Source organism: Haliotis rufescens, unplaced genomic scaffold (genome assembly GCF_023055435.1).
Source record: "Haliotis rufescens isolate VD_foot unplaced genomic scaffold, xgHalRufe1.0.p SCAF_6, whole genome shotgun sequence".
NCBI classification, from domain to species: domain Eukaryota; kingdom Metazoa; phylum Mollusca; class Gastropoda; order Lepetellida; family Haliotidae; genus Haliotis; species Haliotis rufescens.
The window spans coordinates 50,426,168-50,446,198 of NW_025964334.1; the positions used below are offsets into that span (position 1 = coordinate 50,426,168).

General features: G+C 39.5%; 1 protein-coding gene across 1 annotated transcript in view; it reads left to right on the forward strand.

The window, feature by feature from the left end:
* LOC124112165 (dnaJ homolog subfamily C member 5-like) overlaps window positions 1–13,599 on the forward strand; it is a 31,641-nt gene extending 18,042 nt beyond the window's left edge. The window contains exons 2-6 of the mRNA XM_046472155.2: window positions 3,701–3,782; window positions 5,535–5,591; window positions 6,696–6,848; window positions 9,833–9,964; window positions 11,709–13,599. Of these exons, the coding sequence (XP_046328111.1) occupies window positions 3,701–3,782; window positions 5,535–5,591; window positions 6,696–6,848; window positions 9,833–9,964; window positions 11,709–11,873 (589 nt within the window). The 3' untranslated portion in view covers window positions 11,874–13,599. The remainder of the gene's footprint in view (window positions 1–3,700; window positions 3,783–5,534; window positions 5,592–6,695; window positions 6,849–9,832; window positions 9,965–11,708) is intronic.
* Window positions 13,600–20,031: the final 6,432 nt, after the last annotated feature.

The window sequence follows — 20,031 nt, forward strand, 5'->3', positions numbered from 1 at the left end:
TGGATCCATTGCCGTTCATAATCACATGACCGCCTCCGTGGTCTAGTGGTAGAGCTTCCGCCCAGAGAGCGGAAGGTCCGGGGTTCAATCCCCGGTTGCATCATACCAAAAGACGTTAAAAGATGGTACTTGTTGTTACCCTGTCTGGCACTCGGCATTAAGGGGCTTAAACAAGGACTGGTCGGCTCGGAGTCAGTATACTGTGTCTGAGTGGGGTATTCATGTTAAACTGAGGCATTGTATCTCAGTGAGCTAGCACTATAAATCGGCATCAGTCCGGACTAGTACAAGCAGCCACACAAACACACACACGTACATGCACGTCGCTATATAAGCACAATAATCTTGGACGCGACGTTAAACCCCATTTCACCTCACCTCATAATCACATACCACTACCAGAGTAATAGTCTGACAGGCATTACTTAGAAGTTGACGGATTACAGAGTATACACAATTGATGGATAACAGCTTCTTTATTATACTGTAATAGGATCTCTTGTTATTCATTAATTGTGTCTACTTTGTCACTGCCAGATTACCAGTTTTATATGGCTTTCCCATCTGACAAGCTGTTCATGGCTGTCATCTGCAAGCTAAGACGTTTTCATCACGTGATGGTAATGTGCTAGCGAGGTCGATGGTCAAATATAGTCCCAGCTTACAATGGCTAAGAGTCACTTCGGATATCTATTTTCAGTGGAAATGGCTGATCATGTCAGAGTTGGACAAACTTATTGTCTAGCTCATGGTGAAATATCATTCCGAGTGCGAAGATTGTTCAAAAGTATTTTTGTTGGCATCCTTGTATTTTAAGGGGCACACCTCATCATACACATGAGTGCCTTGTGGCAGGTGAAAAAAAACCATTCCATCCCTGGTAGACAAGGGTAGACAACTCTAAAGTCTGACCTGACTTACTGTGTCTGGTACTGGTGTCCCAGTGGTCTTAGTTGCTACAACCTGCTGTGCAGAGTTGCATCCCTTAGCTTTAGCTACCAGGGTCATCTTGTTGGAAGGTCAAATCCCACATTTGATCTTATTATTAACAAATCTCTGTAAACAGCATACTTTTAGTTTTAGTTGGATATTATCACGAAATTAAATGTCTACAGCCCCTTGATGATCGATCATCATCAATCCATGCTTGTCATAAGAAGTGACTAACGGGATCGGGTGGTCAGACTCGCTCTTGGTTGATATGTCATTGTATCCCAACTGCGTAGACCAGTGCTCGTGATGTCAATCTCTGGATTGTCCGGTCCAGACCTGATTATTTACACACCACTGTCATATAGCTGGAATATTGCTGAGTGCAGCGTTAAACAACAAACAAACAAACAAGTCAATGTCAACAAACTGCATCACCTGAACAGCATGAAACAAAGCAGCGAAGCCCAAACTCACACATCCTCTCTTTGTGAGTCATGGTGCTCTACTGATGCTGCCAAGTGCATGGGTAGTTTGTTCCCACCAGGGATCATTGATTTGTTTGGTTTCTGGCTTGACTGGCTACAGCTCTTGTGCCACTTAAACTCCCATTTGTTGGATAATTAATATTGTGAAGATAGCACAACTGATACACACCATGCATCGATAGGACTCCTGTAGGAAACATAGACCTCTAGGAGAAATAATGTATTTTGACACTGGATGCTTGATTGGTGTGTACCAGATGGTACTGGATACCGCCCCAAAGCGATGAACCAAGTCAAGGGTTCATGTAACTGCTGGCCCATTGGCCCATGGCCAGTTAAAATTACGACGGTTTGCTGAAACATTAATAGATTGCCTGTCTGGCTAGTCAAACTTTCACCCCTTCTCTGTGTATGTCTATTTTTTTTTAAGTTGGACACTGCTCGTGGAATATTTATTTTCTTTGATTGGACAGTGCTCGTGAATCATGTAATTTCGATGAGAAAATATTTAGAGGGGATGAGATCGTGTGGATGGTTGGCTCAAAGATCATCTTGGTGGAATGACCCAACCGGCGGCCATTTTGTAATGTTCTGAACAACATCTTTTTTTTGCTCATAAAATTCCCATGAAATGAGGCAAATGGAATCCAAGATTTAATCTTGGAGTGCGGGGAAATGACGTTGAGGGGTGAGAAATTCTTAGATTTTCAGGGGCGGTTGGGTAGCCTTGTGGTTAAAGCGTTCACTCGTCACACCTGGGTTCAATACCTGACATGGGTACAATGTGTGAGGCCCATTTCTGGTGTACCCCGCCGTGATATTGCTGAATAGTCCTTAAAGCGGCGTAAAAACATACTCACTCACTCTAAGATTTTCAGAGCTCCCTGGGTAACTCAGTCTAGCCTCCAACATTTACTTTTGGTCCAGTTTGTCTGGAGAAGGACAGGTAACTTTTGAAAGGAGCAAACCACGCTGGCTACATATGAATTTGTTGTTAAATCTACCCCTGGCCAGGAGTGTTGGATAGATCCATAGTGATGAACCAAGAGTACTGAATAATCAGTATGTGTCCATGTTACAGGGCTGGACATGCTGTGATTTGACTGAAATACTCTAACCTTGGACCCCCTGGTTCTTCACCACATGCAATTATGTGTGAAGACCTTTGTGGTCATCACTCTGATAAAGCCTGAGTCAGGCTACTATATAATGACCATATGGTTGTATGTGCAACTCAATCTTCATAACGGGATCGGGTGGTCAGACTTGCTGACTTGGTTGATGCATGTCATTGATCCCAATTATGTGGATCGATGCTCATGATATCAATCACTGGATTGTCTGGTCCAGACTCGATTATTTACAGACCGCCGTCATATAGCTGGAATATTGCTGAGAGCAGCGTTAAACAACAAACAAACAAACAAACAAACAATCTCCATAATGTGTCGTCATATCATGAGTCACTCACTTTCGAGATAATCATGAGAACATTCCAATGACCAAATGCAGCGGTAGAAATTGGCACTTGTCCTGTAGTCCTTACCAAACTGCCCAATAGTTAAGGTATCATAAGGACCAGTAGAAATTTGCCATTTTTAAGGGTTTTGCTATATGTTATCTAGTGGATTAAAACTGTTAGTTTCTAACGCTGATATGGTTGTATGTGCAACTCAGTCTTCATAATGTGTCCTCATATCATGTGTCACTCACTTTCGAGATAATCTCGTGACCATTCCGGGTTAGAACTGGTTTGCAGCAACCCATGCTGGAGGCTCACTGACTTGGTTGATGCATGTCATCATACCACTTTTCCCAATGGTGTAGATCGATGTCATGATGTCAATCACTGGATTGTCTGATTCAAATTCGATTATTACAGACCATTGTCATATAGCTGGAATAATGTTTGTTTAACGCCACACTCAGCATTATTCCAGCTTTATGATGGCGGTCTGTAATAATCAAGTCTGCATCAGACAAATCTGTGATTGACATCATGAGCATCAACATCCCATGTTGGAAGAGCTGGATTCCGTCTATTATTATCATGATGATGATTATATGACTCCTTGTGGGTTTCACAAAAGTGGTAAACATCTTGGTCCTTAAAGTGCTACGCTGTGCTATAACTGAAATACTGTTGAAAGCGGCGTTAAACCCAACTCACTCACTCACTCACTCACTCACTCACTCACTCACTCACTCACTCACTCACTCACTCAAAAAATTAGGAAAGATTCTTTGGACATGTTTTATTAACACATTGGTATTTTTTTCAGGCGAACTGGCGATTCTCTGTATGAATTGCTGGGACTTCAGAAAACTGCAACTCAAGATGACGTCAAGAGAGCTTACAGAAAGGCAAGTATAGCTATCTACAGGAACGAGAAAAGAAAGAAATATTTATATAAACATGAATGAAATGAAACGATATGTGTCATGATACCTAGGTCACGGTACGATACATATCGTGATACACATATTTATTTATGTATTTCGGAGTTGGTTCAAAAGAGAAAGCTAGCTGTAGACACATATTCGTAGCGTCTATTTTTTAACTTGAATTGCAAATACAATACATTTTACAATATTTGACGAAATTGCTGGGGGGGCACAAAACAAGTAGTCAGTAATTTTTTTTTAGCTAGTGTATCGTCATGTATTGATACAGTAAAAGATGTATCGTGTATCGTATCATCTCATGGAAACTCACGATGCATCGGTTCACTGATGTACCGTTTCACCCCAACTATCAACCACTAGTCAGTGTTAGAAATTGGCACTAGTCCTGTAGTCCTTGCCAAACTGCCAATAGTTCAGGTATCATAAGGACTAGTAGAAATTTGCCATAATAAAGAGTTTTGCTATATGTTATCATTATAAGGACTAGTGGACTAAACATGCTAAAACAGTTAGTTTCTGGGCCAGACTCATTTATTTGCAGACTCTGATACAGCTGTAATAGTGCTGACTACGGTGTAAAACACACAGACATATTGCTGACTAAGACCACTCATTCACTCCTTGTGTGGTCCTATGTTACATGAGGATGAATACTAGCAGTGTGGTAACAGCTTGTGTTATACCGGTATGCAACAGTTGGATAGATGGCCAGGTTTATTTCTAGAGCCTTGATGCAAGTATCACTGAACATGGTGAAAGAAAAGATGGCAACATGAAACAGCCAATTCTGTGAAATCGAACTCCATGGCTGTCAGATGCCGTCTTGTTGAGCTCCCTTATAAACAATCGCTTAGTCATTGTGTCCTGATCTCTAGGGCTCGAAATATGTAGCAACAAGCAGCAAAAATGCCACCTCAAAAAGTGTTTTGGTACATGAAAAAAACCAATAAAAACCATTGATAACTATTTCTATTAATACTGATTTTTGATTCGGGGTAGAATAGGTCTTCAGCAACCCATATTTGCTGTAAAAGGCGACGATGCTTGTCACAAGAAGCGACTAACGGGATCGGGTTGTCAGGCTCGCTGACTTGGTTGATGCATGTCATCGTACCCCAATATGGCGTGGTCGATGCTCATGATGTCAATCACTGGATTGTCTCATCCAGACTCGATTATTTACAGATCACCGTCATATAGCTTGAGTATTGCTGCTTTGTAGTATGTTCTGAAAAATTATGTATTTTGGGTGTAAAGAAATGTTTGGCTCCTCCTGTTAATACAATACCAATACAGTTGGTATGAGTGTTATTTGGGGGTGTCCAGGGCTTGAAATTAGAAAAAGACCAGGGCCCACTTGCACAAAACGATCTTAGCGCTAAGACTATTGTAAGCCTATGCTAAAGTATGGGAGTTACGATCATCTTAGCGCTAAGATCGCTTTGTGCAAGTGGGCCCAGATGTGCCCAAGGGCAAAGGACCTGTTTTTCAGGTGTACCTGCAAAACCTTCATAATTTTAACGATTTTGTGTCAAAATACGGAAAGAAGTGAGTACATTCAAATGTACTTTGTGCTATCCTGAACTTATCTTCAAATGTCTGTAACATACAGTCAATGGAAGTCGCCGAATAGTTATGTTTACGGTAATAAAGGTTGCCATGGTTTTGTTGTCATGGTTATATAATGATAGAAATGTGTTGTATTTTCAGCTGGCCCTGAAGTACCACCCAGACAAGAACCCCAACAACCCCGAGGCCGTGGAGACGGTGAGTGGGCTGAATCCCAATCCCATAGATCATGGTGCTAGGTTGGTCAGCACCATACCCGTGGATTTCACCAAAGGGATAAACATCTGAGACCCGCATCACTTCGAGCTTACCTTCCAGTTCCACAAGCTGATATGCTATGAAATGACTGAAATACTGTTCAAAGTGGTGCTACACCCAACTCACTCACTCACTCACTCACTCACTCACTCGTTCTTGTGGGACCTTGGAATAGAATTAGACCCTTGTTTGTTCAGTATATATACTGTTCGTCACGATATGGCTGAAATATTGCCGATGTGACGTTAAACTTTAACTCACTCACTCAGTATATATACTGACTTTACGAAACGAGTGTCAGAAGGTTTGTATTTCCCAAGTGAGAGTGAACGAAATACATGAATTCTTTCACAACTAAAATCAGTATGACACACATGCGAGAGGAATAATTGCTTTCATTATTTCTTTATTCTTTTGAGCTCCCCTTTAGAAAAATGCACTGATCACGACTGCCGTCTTTAAAAACGACAATTGTCGAATGACGTCTACAATCATCAGCTATGACGTCAATTCCAGTGTGATGTCATTCCGACCTTTCAACAAGGTGTTATACGTATGAGACCTGCATCTCTTAGGGCTTTCCTCCAACATTAACAGATTAAGCTGACACACTGTGATATAACTGGAATACTGTTCGAAGAAGCGTTACTCTGCCCACTCTCTCACTCATTTATTCGACCCATGAAGATCTGGGGTATAATAAGTCTTCAGCAACCCATTCTTGTCGTAAGAGGCGACTAATGGGATCGGGTGGTCAGACTCGCTTGACTTGGTTGATGCCTGGATCGATGCTCATGTAAAACAACAAACAAACAAACACTCATTCATGGGTACAATGTGTGAAGCCCATTTCTGGTGCCCCCCGCCGTGATATTGCTGGAATATTGCTAAAAGCGGCATAAAACCATACTCACTCACTCACTCACTCACTCACTCACTCACTCACTCACTCACTCACTCACTCACTCACTCACTCACTCACTCACTCGTAATCGTTTGAAATTTTCGTCTGTAAGATATTGCAGGTGAATATCTGTGTTGTAGTTCAAGGAGGTCAACCGTGCCCACAAGATCCTCATGGATTCCACACGGAGGGGAATATATGACCGGTATGGGTCCCTAGGGATCTACGCAGCAGAACAGTTCGGCGAGGAGAATGTCAACACTTACCTGGTTCTAACAAGTCCATGGTGCAAGGTGGGTACACATTCACAGAGGTGGGGGGGATTGGGCTGGGATTTTGTATATGACCAGATATTTTTGCAGCTACAGCTACAAAACCAGATAATTTTATCACGATCTCAAATTAGTTTGAAAATCGGTGTTGTACATATAGTTTTTACAGCGTTATGGCCCTTGCTCCCTGCATCTCAACTTGCATACGTCATCCTACGCCATTTGACATTTAAATGGCCGAAAGGGAACCACTTGCTGACAAGGACTTGGAGTTGGAGTTGATCACTTTCAAGACTGTTTTTCTGCTGGCCCTTGTGACTGCTGTATGTGTTAGCAATATCCATGCTTTGGATGTTAACCGAGTTCGAATGGTCAGAGAGTGGGAAGTTTTTTCTGAGCCTTCGCTGGGATAATATTGCAAAGAACCAGCTTCCCAGGACAATCAGATCAGCTGTTTATGATCCCATGGCTTGCATCCATCTTGAGCACTGATGACCTTGAAGATGTCTCCTTATGTCAGGTTCAAGCACTCCGAATCTGCTTGGAAGCTGCGAGACCACTTGGGTCTTCCCGGAAGAGGCTCTTCATCCCACTTTCAACCGTGACCTTAACCGAAGTCTCCCATATCACAACCCTTTTTTATCTCCGGTTGAACCTACTACGGGCCTACACTTTTGCTGGAATGCCACCCCTGATCTTCTCCAATCCTCACGTGACTCGAGCCGTTGCCTCTACTATGCCCTTGCACAGCAATTGCACCCTGATGCCATTATGAAAAGGTGATGTTGGAAGTCAGATGCGGTCTTTTCTTCCCACTCCGTTACAGTTGTCCAGGGCCTTCATCAATTCGGTTCCATGGTCCTGGTGCAGCAGCTGTCGACTGAACACCAGTGCAGATAACCGATGTGTGTTCCCGCTCCTGCTCTCTCGTACTACGCTCGTGTATAAATCTTACGACTTTTGTTCCTGTTTTTATGGTATTTTGATAGTTCAGGTTCCCAAACCGAGTTTCCTTTTGGAGGATGGATTCAACATCGAAGTCACCGCAAAGGGTGGCAGTTTCAACGGTGTCCCAACCCTTTATTCCACTCACGTCTGCCTTGAGCATATGTTGTTGGATACTGGCTCGAAGATCCTCTTGTTGATTTGGTTGATCGTTCCTCTTCCCCTCCTGGCATGCTTCCATCCCTCGGAGACCGCCTCCTTGGTGAAGTGGTAGAGCGTCTGCCTGGAGAGCGGAAGGTCCGGGGTTCGATCCCCAACTGCGTCATACCAAAAGACGTTAAAAGATGGTACTTGTTGTTGCCCTGTCTGGCGCTCGGCATTAAGGGGCTAAAACAAGGATTGGTCGGCTCGGAGTCAGTATACTGTGTCTGAGTGGGGTATTCATGTTAAACTGTGGCATTGTATCTCAGTGAGCTAGCACTATAAATCGGCATCAGTACGGAGTAGTACAAGCAGCCACACAAACACACACACGTCGCTATATAAGTGCAATAATCTTGGACGCGACGTTAAACCCCATTTCACCTCACCTACAATCCCTCGGACAGATTGATAGCTTTGATGAAGCATTAAGAGAGATGCTGAGTAGTCACACTCTCTTGTCCCCAGGTGACAGTGTTGTGTCCTGTCTTGTAGAATCAATTGACTGGCGACCCCATCTGGATCGATTATTAGTCTATGCTGTATCACTCTTTCTTTACAGTAACAATGTCATACGTGAAATCATGTTCCATGTGTTTTACCAGATTTCATACTGTACGTCCAAATAACATATCGGGATCGTATCACCAGTTTATGTGTGTTATCCAATCTCATTAAAATCAGATCTTAGTTCTCTGAGGACATCCCATTACGGGTCACATCAGATTTGGTTTGGGTGGTGACCATGGTGATGCACCATCATCTGCTGGAAGATTCGGTTTTTGTTGTTGTTTTGTGGAAGGAAAGGATAGTTAATCTCAGCAAAATCTGTGTATCAAGGACAAGGGACTCTAGATTTATTATGCAAGGAATTTCCCAGTGATTCGTTGACTGAACAATTTGGCAAAACATTTACTGTATTCGACATAATAAGCACCCAGGGCGCTCTCAAAATTAGAAATAGGGGGCGCTTATTAGAATAGTATTTTGGTGAAAAAAAACAGTTGAAAGATAAATTTAGCGGTATATTCTGACCGCCTGAAATGTTTATATACAACAGATATATTTTTCTAGAATTTAATTGCCCATAATTAAGGGTGCATATAACACACAAGTGCGTATTATACATAAAAAAAAAAGTCTTATGTACATTGATCAATCGGAAGGGGTGCTAATTGGGATTGTTCACTAGCCAATATATTAACAAATATCGCCATGGGCGCTTATTAGAGCGGGGCGCTTATTACGGCGAATACGGTATGTCTAATTGAGCCTCGAAAGTTTTCTAAATCATTTTTTATAACACTGAGCATTCTCAAAACAGTTTCCATGTATGATGTGTAAATAAGTGTAAATTCTTTTCAGTTTTAACAAAAATAGGGTCGGCGTGATCCAACAAATTAAAATAAAATAGCCTCACTCTGCCATTTCCGTACTAGTATGCATCAATATCTATTTTGGCCCATGAAGATCCGGGGTAGAATAGGTCTTCAGCAACCCATGCTTGCCGTAAAAGGTGACTATGCTTGTCTTAACAGGATCGGGTGGTCAGGTTCGCTGACTTGGTTGATGCATGTCATCGATCCCAATTGCATGGATCTATGCTCATGTTATCAATCATTGGATTGTCTGGAGCAGACTCAATTATTTACAGACCGCCGTCATATAGCTAGAATATTGCTGAGTGCGGCGTTAAACAACAAACAAACAAACAAACAAACAAACAATATCTAATTTGGTATCTAATAGAATTGAACATGTATGTGACTTTAGTGTCCCAGATTTTGATTTCTGACCATGCATCTTTTATTTCCGCCTTCAATCTGGAATTACACCATGATGGTTTGTTTTTTCCCCAGGCCTTCGCCATATTCTGCTGCGTTGTCACCGGCTGCTACTGCTGTTGCTGCTGCTGCCTGTGCTGCAACTTCTGCTGCGGCAAGTGTCGGCCACAGGCACCGGAAGATGAGGGAGAATATGCCAATCTACATGTGAGTACCTTATGAGCACTTTGGCTGCTGCCAGGTAGACAATAGCAGATTTATATTAATTTTGTAGTTAGTCGGGTAAATATGAGGCTCTCAGCAAAAGATTGCTTTGTGCTATCTGAAACATTTCACAGATGAAATTCAACATCCAGTGAAAAACATTTTAAGAAAATACATTACTGTATTTTCTTGAGTATAGTGCGCACCCATGTATAATGCCCCCCTCTAGCGGGTTCAATATTTCGGAAAAAAAGAAATTTGAATATTATGCGCAGAACAAAATTACACCGTACCCCTTCAGCGAAGTCCGGTAAACGTACGGGTGATGAGAAACTTGGTCAGTACAAATTCGAAATTTGAGATAAAAAATCACCAGACATGTTGATTTACCGTTTATATTGTATTTTGTGTTCAGCTAGGCATTGTTTTATATCCAGGGATTAAGATTACCTTGTGTATTTTCTCATAAAGTAAGCCGGACACAGCAATCAGCTGTACACACGTTTTCTTGGAATCTACCGGTGATTCGGTCAAGACACACCCAATGATGTAACTTTACAGTATTTTAATGCCAGGATCGGCAAAGGTTGTATCTCAAACTATTTTTTTATCAGGAATAATATATTCAAATATCTTGTCAATTTAGATGCAGCTTTTACTAAACATATTTAAATTAATAATAACCCTAAGCGAAGCAGCTGATCGCTATTGCCGGGTGTTTTTTTTTACATGGAACCAGTCTGACCAGGCACCGTCAAGGCTCCCGTGCACTTGATCGCGAGAATTACGTGTTGACATAGAATCGTCCAACAAAAACAAATATGACTTTTAAGGATTCAAAGTATGGCATTTATGATATATGCATCCATTCTCTGTCAACTAAAGTTCGTTTCAAGGCGTCAATAGCGGTAATCTGACCGTGGTTGCTGTTAATAACGGTGAGTTGTGCGAACTTCCGATCGCTTCACACACGATTTCGCCGAAACTAATTCAAACAATATTCAAAGGAATTTTGAATAAAATTAATGAAATAAGTTACAAAAATAAGTCCAGATATACAAAGAACACTTTTTATAACCAGACAGTGTGTAATTACATGAATAATTTGTGAACTTCAGTATGGATTTGTTGACATGGTATTTCCGGTGTTACGTGCTCACGGTAATGTCTTTCCATGGGGGAAAAAACATCAAAACTCATTAATTCGTGTATAATGCGCACCCCCTTCTACACAGCTGTGTTTTTTTGAAAAAAAGTGCGCACTATACTCAAGAAAATACGGTAAATTGATTTTGTCAAAGAACTTTAATCTTGAAACCATATTTACCACAAAAAGACAATATACCCGTAAATATGTCATCCCTGTGTAAGCAGGATCTTGCATCTGCTTATCTGAATACAAGGTTGTCATCAACATGCCCATATATGGACATACTGACTGTCTCAGGATGAACCAAGTGAATTATTTCATGATCATATATGGACATACTGATTGTTTCAGGATGACCAAGTGTTGTAAATATAATGAACATGCCCATATATGGAGATACTGATTGTTTCTGGATGACCCAAGTGTTGTCATTATAATGAATATGCCCATATATGGAGATACTGATTGTTTCTGGATGACCCAAGTGTTGTAAATATGATGAACATGCCCATATATGGACATACTGATTGTTTCAGGATGACCAAGTGTTGTAAATATAATGAACATGCCCATATATGGAGATACTGATTGTTTCAGGATGAACCGAGCGAGTCCCCGGAAGGGTCCCCAGTGACCACACAACCAGGCTCCGCAGCCTCCTTCAAGTCGACCGATGCCATCCCATGCCCCCCTCCCCCCTCAGAGACCACAAATCTTAACGCAGACAACAAGCCTCAGTACGGCTCGGAGGAAGCAAGTTGACCGTCCAGTGTCTCATAATGAATAACAAAGGCTCGATATTTTCACTTCCATATCTTGATATACACCAGCAGGGATAGCTAGTGTCCGGTTTGACGACTGACGGAAGCTGATTCATATTAGCATGCTGACTCAAGGAAGACCATTATCTTGTTTCAACAGTTTTTCCGCACTCAATCATTTGTTGAGAACGATGCAGGCTCTTGGTTTATAATATTCACTTTCTCTAAAAGCTGATCTGTTTTTGCTGGTTCTCTGAATGCAGTTATAGTCGAATAATTTTGAAGTCTTGGCAAAGTGAATATGCTTTTTCAAATTTATATAAATTTTAGGAAAATAATGTTTCTCTTTTCCACAATTAGATTTTAAAATAGATCTTTTTCTTCTCTTTCTGCAGAAATCTCCTGCTGTGCAAATTATGAAAAAAAAACTTTAAAAAAAGTATTATGGGTTTTCAAATTGAATTTAAAATTACCAAACAAACGATGAAATCCATGATACATTCCGGCATGTGTATTTTGTTGTACCAGTTGTGGACTTAGTGATAGAGAAACAGTTTGGAACAAGAGGTTCATTGACCATTTAAATTAATTAATCATGTATCAATTTAAACTTTTCTGAGAATTTATTATTATTAAGTTTTTAAACAATTGTGACTGAACAGAGGTGCTCACGTACTAAGAATGATCTCTTTAAATATACTTCTTAAAAGAAGTTAAGGACCACCCGATTCTTTCATATTGCTATAGGTCATCTGTCTTTACAGATGAACTATAGCAATATGAAAGAATCGGGTGGCATGACAGATTAACTATAGTAATGTGAAAGAATCGGTTATCCTTGACTTCTTTTGAGTAGTATAGATGATCCTGGCAAAGGTGTTTCATGTTAGTTTTCAGTCTCTTTATTATATACTCTTTGACCCAAATAGCATGGTGGTTGATACTTTTCGACAATTTTGTTTGGATTTTAAGTATTTTGTTATGTGTGATACTTTTCTCCATCCCGACTGAATGTGAAGCAGGGGAGACAACTCAGACACAGCCGACGACGACATCAATTTCATACATTGGATCAGCTTATTAAGCTGACAGTTTAAAAGCAACCTTTTACATTTGTCTTTTCAACTTGATCTTTCAGAGAAAGTAGAATATTCCTGAAATCTTTGTGCAACCGAAATTCAATTTGTTTTAGATATATTGCGAACATTAGAAAGCAGCTTAATAAAACATCAGTCATGATTGTCATGATAGACCATGATATAGTCCAAAATGACTGTTGAAGTTTCAGATTTTATAATCTTTTTTTAAACCTTGGAATATGTTTTATCTGGAGTCATCCCATTAACACATGACTCCTATTTATTCTTAGTATTCTGACCTAACAGCTATTAATATGGTCAGGTGACCAACTCATGTTTACATAATGAGAATTACTATAAATACTAAAACAATGTATCCAAGTTTGTGCTATTTAACTTAAGCCTTTAACTGCTGTTTCAACGGTGACTTAACCCTATTTTCAAATTAGCAGAGAGCTTAATATGTATTAAGGTGACAAGTTGCAGTGATTTAGAGTTATCTGCCCCTGGTGTGTACTAAATGTTGGAATGGACCAAAGCCTCAGTGTGAAAAGAATCCTGTCCGACATGGTTACAAATTGATTTCAGTTTGTCACAATGGTTGTTTCACAGTGACAATCAGTGTTAATGTAAAATGTTATTTTATCATTTACTTCTAAAAAAATGCCAAGGACCACCCGATTCATTCATAATACTACAGATAATCTGTCATAGCATGACACATTAACTATAGTTATATTAAGAATCGGGTGGTCACAACTTCTTTTGAGCAGTATGTAATGGACAGTGTTATCGAAGCGATAAACCAATCCGATAAACAATTAGATGGTCTCACGATTTGATAAATATGCAAATGAGGTCACCTAGCAGGAACTACTTTCAAACTTGCATATATTTGTTTTTCAATGACAGCTCAAACAAACAATAATGAAGTAACACTCCAAGTAAGTTTTGATCGGGTTTTCCCGATGTGTCACTGCTTCTGTTGACAATTATGGCTGCAAAGCATTTGGCACTATATGATAGGTAGGGAAGTTCGCTTCATAATTGTATTCATACACGGTTTCTAAAGTAACTTCAGTGAGTGAAAATACTTCGATCTAAGCGTTGATTATTTTAAGAATGACATTATTAACCTTGTGTGTGTCAAATATAAGGAATATAAAATATGTATTAAGCTCGCAATACAGTTTTTATTCTGACGTGATATGTATGATACGGAAACACACTTGGCTAATAATGTCTGTTTCTTGCTGCCAGTGAAAACATCAGCTACGTTTGCCCGATCTCACATGATGTAACTGCAAAGACAAACTGGTTGTACATATCAAAGAACTTGTTAATATATATGTATATCTACATTATTCACTACCATGAATGCTGGTACCCTAGAAATATTGAATTATATGAACTGGACTAGAAGTCCTGATGTTTATGCAACTTGTCATAGTAACTTTCTCAAAAACTGTTGACTCAAGCATTAAAAGGCATTCTTAGCTTTGAGGCATTATTGTGACGCCATTATCGTTTTCATTTCTTCTCTATATTTGAAAGATTTCCAAGGCCAATATGCCAAGTGACATGCGATATAGTATCACAGCCTAGCTTTGAGTGCTGACTCTAGTCTGCCTTGCTCTATAACATTCAGTTCAGTGATACTTTTGAAGTAGGATTAAACATGTTGATGAAATATATTATCGCTTCTGACAAATACATTTACTTTGTATAAGAAGGAAGGAAAGATGATTATGAATTTACACTTTGAATTAATTGTGTTTAAACAGTCTGTTGAAGTATATCAGGTTTGTTGTCATGAATCAGTTCATATAGAAATATTAAGATTGTTTCAAATTGTTATTTAATATGCTGAAGGCGTCTTTACCTCTATACATAAATGGATTCATGTATATATGATATATACTATATATAGCTATATATATGTTTACTTTCAACCTGTATCTAGATTCATAGTACAACCGTTGAACATATCACAGCTGATTTCCACCTCTTCTTTAGGGGGCATGCATGGCCAAAAGGTCTATTCACAGTTGCATCCCTTAGCACTGCCAGGATCCTGTTCCCAGATTCACCCCAATTATGATCCTTCTCTCTGTCATACCAATGCTTATGAGTTTCACCAAAGTGGTAAACATCAAAGACATGCAGCATTTTGGACTTACCTCCCACTTTAAGCTGCCACGGTATAATATACTTGCTGAACCTACTCAGTTACTTTGCTGAAATTGTATAAAAGTGTATTGAAAGTGTATAAGTTATCAACCCCAGTCAACTCGTTCTTTGAGCTTCAGCAACAATTATTGGAACCAAACCATTGCTGTTTTGATTTTTATAATGATTTTGGGGGGTATTATTGATGTAATGCGGCTTGATGTTCTTCTCTGTACTTTAAGTGTCATTAATTCCAAATTTTATTATTGAGCTGGTCTCATTTATTGACAAGACTTTGTGATATGCTGTCTTTGATAAAACTTTATGACATTATCAAGCTCTTGCTGCATATCGCTAACAAGCTCTTGCTGCATATGGCTATCAAGCTTTTGCTGCATATGGCTATCAAGCTCTTGCTGCATATGGCTATCAAGCTTGTGCTGCATATGGCTATCAAGCTCTTGCTGCATATGGCTATCAAGCTCTTGCTGCATATGGCTCTCAAGCTTTTGCTGCATATGGCTGTCAAGCTCTTGCTGCATATGGCTATCAAGCTCTTGCTGCATATGGCTATCAAGCCGTTGAAGATATTTGTGTCAAGGACAGGGTTTCAATTTCAATATGATATTATCATGCTGATGATCACGAAACTGTTAATCATGTCCTCGATTAGTTTATTTCCTGTTATTAGATGTTCTTCCAGAGAACTAAGTGCCATGTCTGCATGATAGGTTCAGCACCACTGAGAGGCAGTCATTGTTGAATGCAATACCACCAAACTGTTGAGATCAGTTTTCAACCGACATATCTAAGAATAGATTTAGTTCATCCAGCTTTCTGTCCAGGGATAGTTCTCTCTGTAGAACAAGTGATTTTACTTGAGCTGTGCAATTGGTTCTATACAATCAAATCTAAATTGGCCTGATTCACAAATGGTTTGGTGCCATTATTGATTGCCTCTTTTCGATGCAAGATTTCAATAGGACACAGTTTATTTGTGTTATTCTACACAATTTGTATTTAATAAACTGTAGGATGTTTAATGTGATTGTTGATGTGTCCCTGTTCTTGAAATGTCAGTTTGTGCAATAGATGTGATGGAATCAGTGGAGGTGAACACTAGCGTCTTCACTTTGTCGACTTGGTTTTAACCTTGGTATGTCAGTTGATTCAGGCTTTGTTAGGACTATCAACTACAAGGCCGACTTCCCTGTACGTAGAGCATGTGTGGTTCAGCATCATGGACCATCATGTAGGATCAGTTCCCACTTGTACGCGTTGACTCCAACAAGGCTGTGACTGTTGTGTTTGTTCTCTCTGTGAAGGCCAGTTCTTGCATTGAATACATTTAGCATTTACTTGTATTTACATTGTATTTGCATTGCATTGCATTTTCACTGAATTGAATTGCATTGTATTTTTGCTGAATTGCATTGCATTGTATTTTCGCTGAATTGAATTGCGTTGAAATTTCACTGAATTGGATTGTATTGTATTTACAGTTCCCTTCATTTCATTTCATTTGCATTTGTGTAGGTAATATCCTTGCAACATTACAATTTGCCCTGTGAGTTCATTCATGCAACACTTTCACTTTATGCTTTCTTTTAGATGTAACAGTTTAAACACTGGTTAATATGGTTTTGTCATGTATAACAATATTTTCCCAATTCTTTGACTATACATTTATATTAGTTTCCATGAGTGATGTTCCTACCATTGCTTCAATACTACCCAATCTCATTAAAATCAGATCTTAGTTCTCGCTGCCGCTAAACAAAGAGTTGAGGACATCCCATTACGGGTGACGTCAGACTGACCTTGCGCGAACTTTGATCAACCGATAGAAGGACTGACAAGAAGTCCACATTAGCCAATCAGAAGGCAGCTTTCCCTTTACGGCACTAATTTTAATTTGGCGACTACGCTTCGAAACATATTTTGACAAATTCTCGATTACAAATTTGAACCTGAACAAAAGAACATTAAGGAATGGCTAATAGAATGTCTACATTGTATGGATTAAGTTGTTAAATTATCATTCGGAATATCCCATGTTAAAGTTTTTGAGGCTGCATTATCAGAATTCACATTCCGAATGTCACTTTCATGATCTGGTAAGCGACGCTCTGATTGGTCGGATGAAAGGTTGGTCTGACGTGACCCCTAATGGGATGTCCTCAGATCTTTGTTTGGCGGTAGCGAGAACTAAGATCTGATTTTAATGAGATTGCAATACTACCTTTAATACCAATGTTGGTTGATAGTTTATGCAAAGATTTCAAATTGCTCACAGTGATCTACATTATTATGTCACCATCCCTTTGGCATAATTGAAGCAAGAGGAACAGATGTGTTTTAAACAGATGAGTTTTAAACTTGTATCAAAGCGTGTTCATATATTTGATAAGACATGAGAGTGAGATTTTGTTTATCATGCAAAATCATTCTTCAAACATTTTCAGTTTGTAAACAGTAATCAGCATTGTCTTGAGTGTGACAAGTACTGCTAACCAGCTTCAGTAGCAGAGATATCAGGGATGTCATTTCATTATTACCTCCTGGTAATTTAGTTGACGTGATATCTCCTGTGGAGGCAGGTGGTGGATGATAAATTACTTCTTATTAAGTACTTGGTGAGTAGAAACCATGCATTTTTTGAGACAGCAACATTTTTTTCACGAGATCCACATCCAGTGAACATGATTATATTTATCTCAGCGTGAAATATTGCTAAAAGGGGTGTAAAACCATCACTTATCATTCCCTCACTGCTAACATCTAAATTGGTACATCTTCATCATGTCCAAGCATAGGATTAAAATCTGATCTAAACTATGTCAAATTGGTGAAGTCATTCATGGTTATTTTTAAAATGGACATGAAATTTCCTGTATATCTATTTTCCTGTATAGAAAAGTAAACTGGGATACAGAAACTTCAAAAGATTATCTTTCCTTCACTGTCTCTGCTTAGAATTACCAAAATTACCTAGAAAAGTGCAAATGAATTACCCAAAATTACCTAGAAATTGCCAAGAAATTATCCAAAATTACCTAAGAATTACCCAAAATTACATTGAAATTACCCCCAAATACCTGGAAATTACCAAGAGATTATCAAGATATCTATGGGGTGAAACTCTGTGGATATATGTATGTTACACACTGTACACTAAACTGTACCGCATTAAAAGGCTCGTGCATAATAGATAAGATAAATGTCCCAGGAGTGTTGCTGTTGTTGACTGGAGAAAGGTGATGTGTTACGAGTTGGACACTTTTAGCATGGACTGTTTGTATTAAACCAGTTGTACTTTATTACTATTCCCTCCTCAAACTATGTGAAACTATCAGCGTCTATTGTAATCATAATGGTTACGATATTCACAGTAACAGGGTTAGGGATTTGCAGGAGAAACAACTCTTATGTTAGTTTGTTTTTGGCATTCTTTGTTATCCTCATTTGTCAAGGTGGGTGGAGAAGTGGTTGGAGAGGTGGATTTAGAAGTGGCTCTAATTGATAGCATGTTTCCATCAGGTGTGATTGCCTAATGCCAGCTGTAACACATTGTGAAGACTTGACAGGTTTTGTATGCACTGTAATGTACATCCATCACCCTGAATACATTCAACCACTTTGCCACATAGCAGTGATGTGGGTCTTATTTTGGTCAACCAATAAAATGAGGCTGTTTTTAGCTCCCGGAAGTCAAATAAGCCCTACTCTGTGTATGAAATTGATGTGTACTACCGTATTTTCTTGAGTATAGTGCACACCCCGTTCTAGCGGATTCAGTATTTTGGAAAACCTTTTTTTTTTAATATTATGCGCAGAAACAAATTACTCCATACCCCTTCTGCGATTTCCAGTAAACCCAGCTGTGTTTTTTGGAGAAAAAGTGTGCACTATACTCAAGAAAATACGATATACACTGATATTGAAGCAGTGTGTACAACAGATGGCAGCCAGACTGCCACACGTTGAAGAAGAAATATTCATTTTTTATGCTTGTAATCTTAGTGCTCATTGGTCTTCTGCTGATGTTTCCTTCTTTCCTGAACAGCTCGTTTCCTTGTTTCCTGAACAGCCCTTGTTTCCTTGTTTCCTGAACAGGTCTTGTTTCCCTCTTTCCTGAACAGCTCTTGTCTTCCTTGTTTCCTGAACAGCTCTTGTTTCCTTCTTTCCTGAACAGCTCTTGTTTCCTTCTTTCCTGAACAGCTCTTGTTTCCTTCTTTCCTGAACAGCTCTTGTTTCCTTCTACCCTGAACAGCTCTTGTTTCCTTCTTTCCTGAACAGCTCTTGTTTCCTTCTACCCTGAACAGCTCTTGTTTCCTTCTTTCCTGAACAGCTCTTGTTTCCTTCTTTCTTGAACAGCTCTTGTTTCCTTCTTTCCTGAACAGCTCTTGTTTCCTTCTACCCTGAACAGCTCTTGTTTCCTTCTTTCCTGAACAGCTCTTGTTTCCTTCTTTTCTGAATAGCTCTTGTTTCCTTCTTTCCTGAACCGTCCCGTGAAGATTCTGGGTTAGAATTGGTCTTCAGCAACCCACGCTTTTCGTAAGAGGTGACTCACGGGACCGAGTGGTCAGGCTCAGTGACTTGGTTGATTAAAATTAACAACTACACAGCAAATTGTTCGTATTTATTCACTGGTGATGGAAAAACATAGTTATGCAAAATCTGTGAAGAATTGACTGAGCTGAAACGAGAATCGTGTTCATTTCAACATTTTGTCATTTTCTATTGAACAGCTGTGCAAGGTTTTGAAACTTGTGATATGTTGTGTGCAAATACTTATGTCTAAATATTTGTAAATAAATAATGTATATCATTGTCCAGTTGAAGTGCTATGTGTTTGTTCTAGAGTACAATAGGCCTGTTTCATTAGTTCATAGCTCATCTGACCACAAA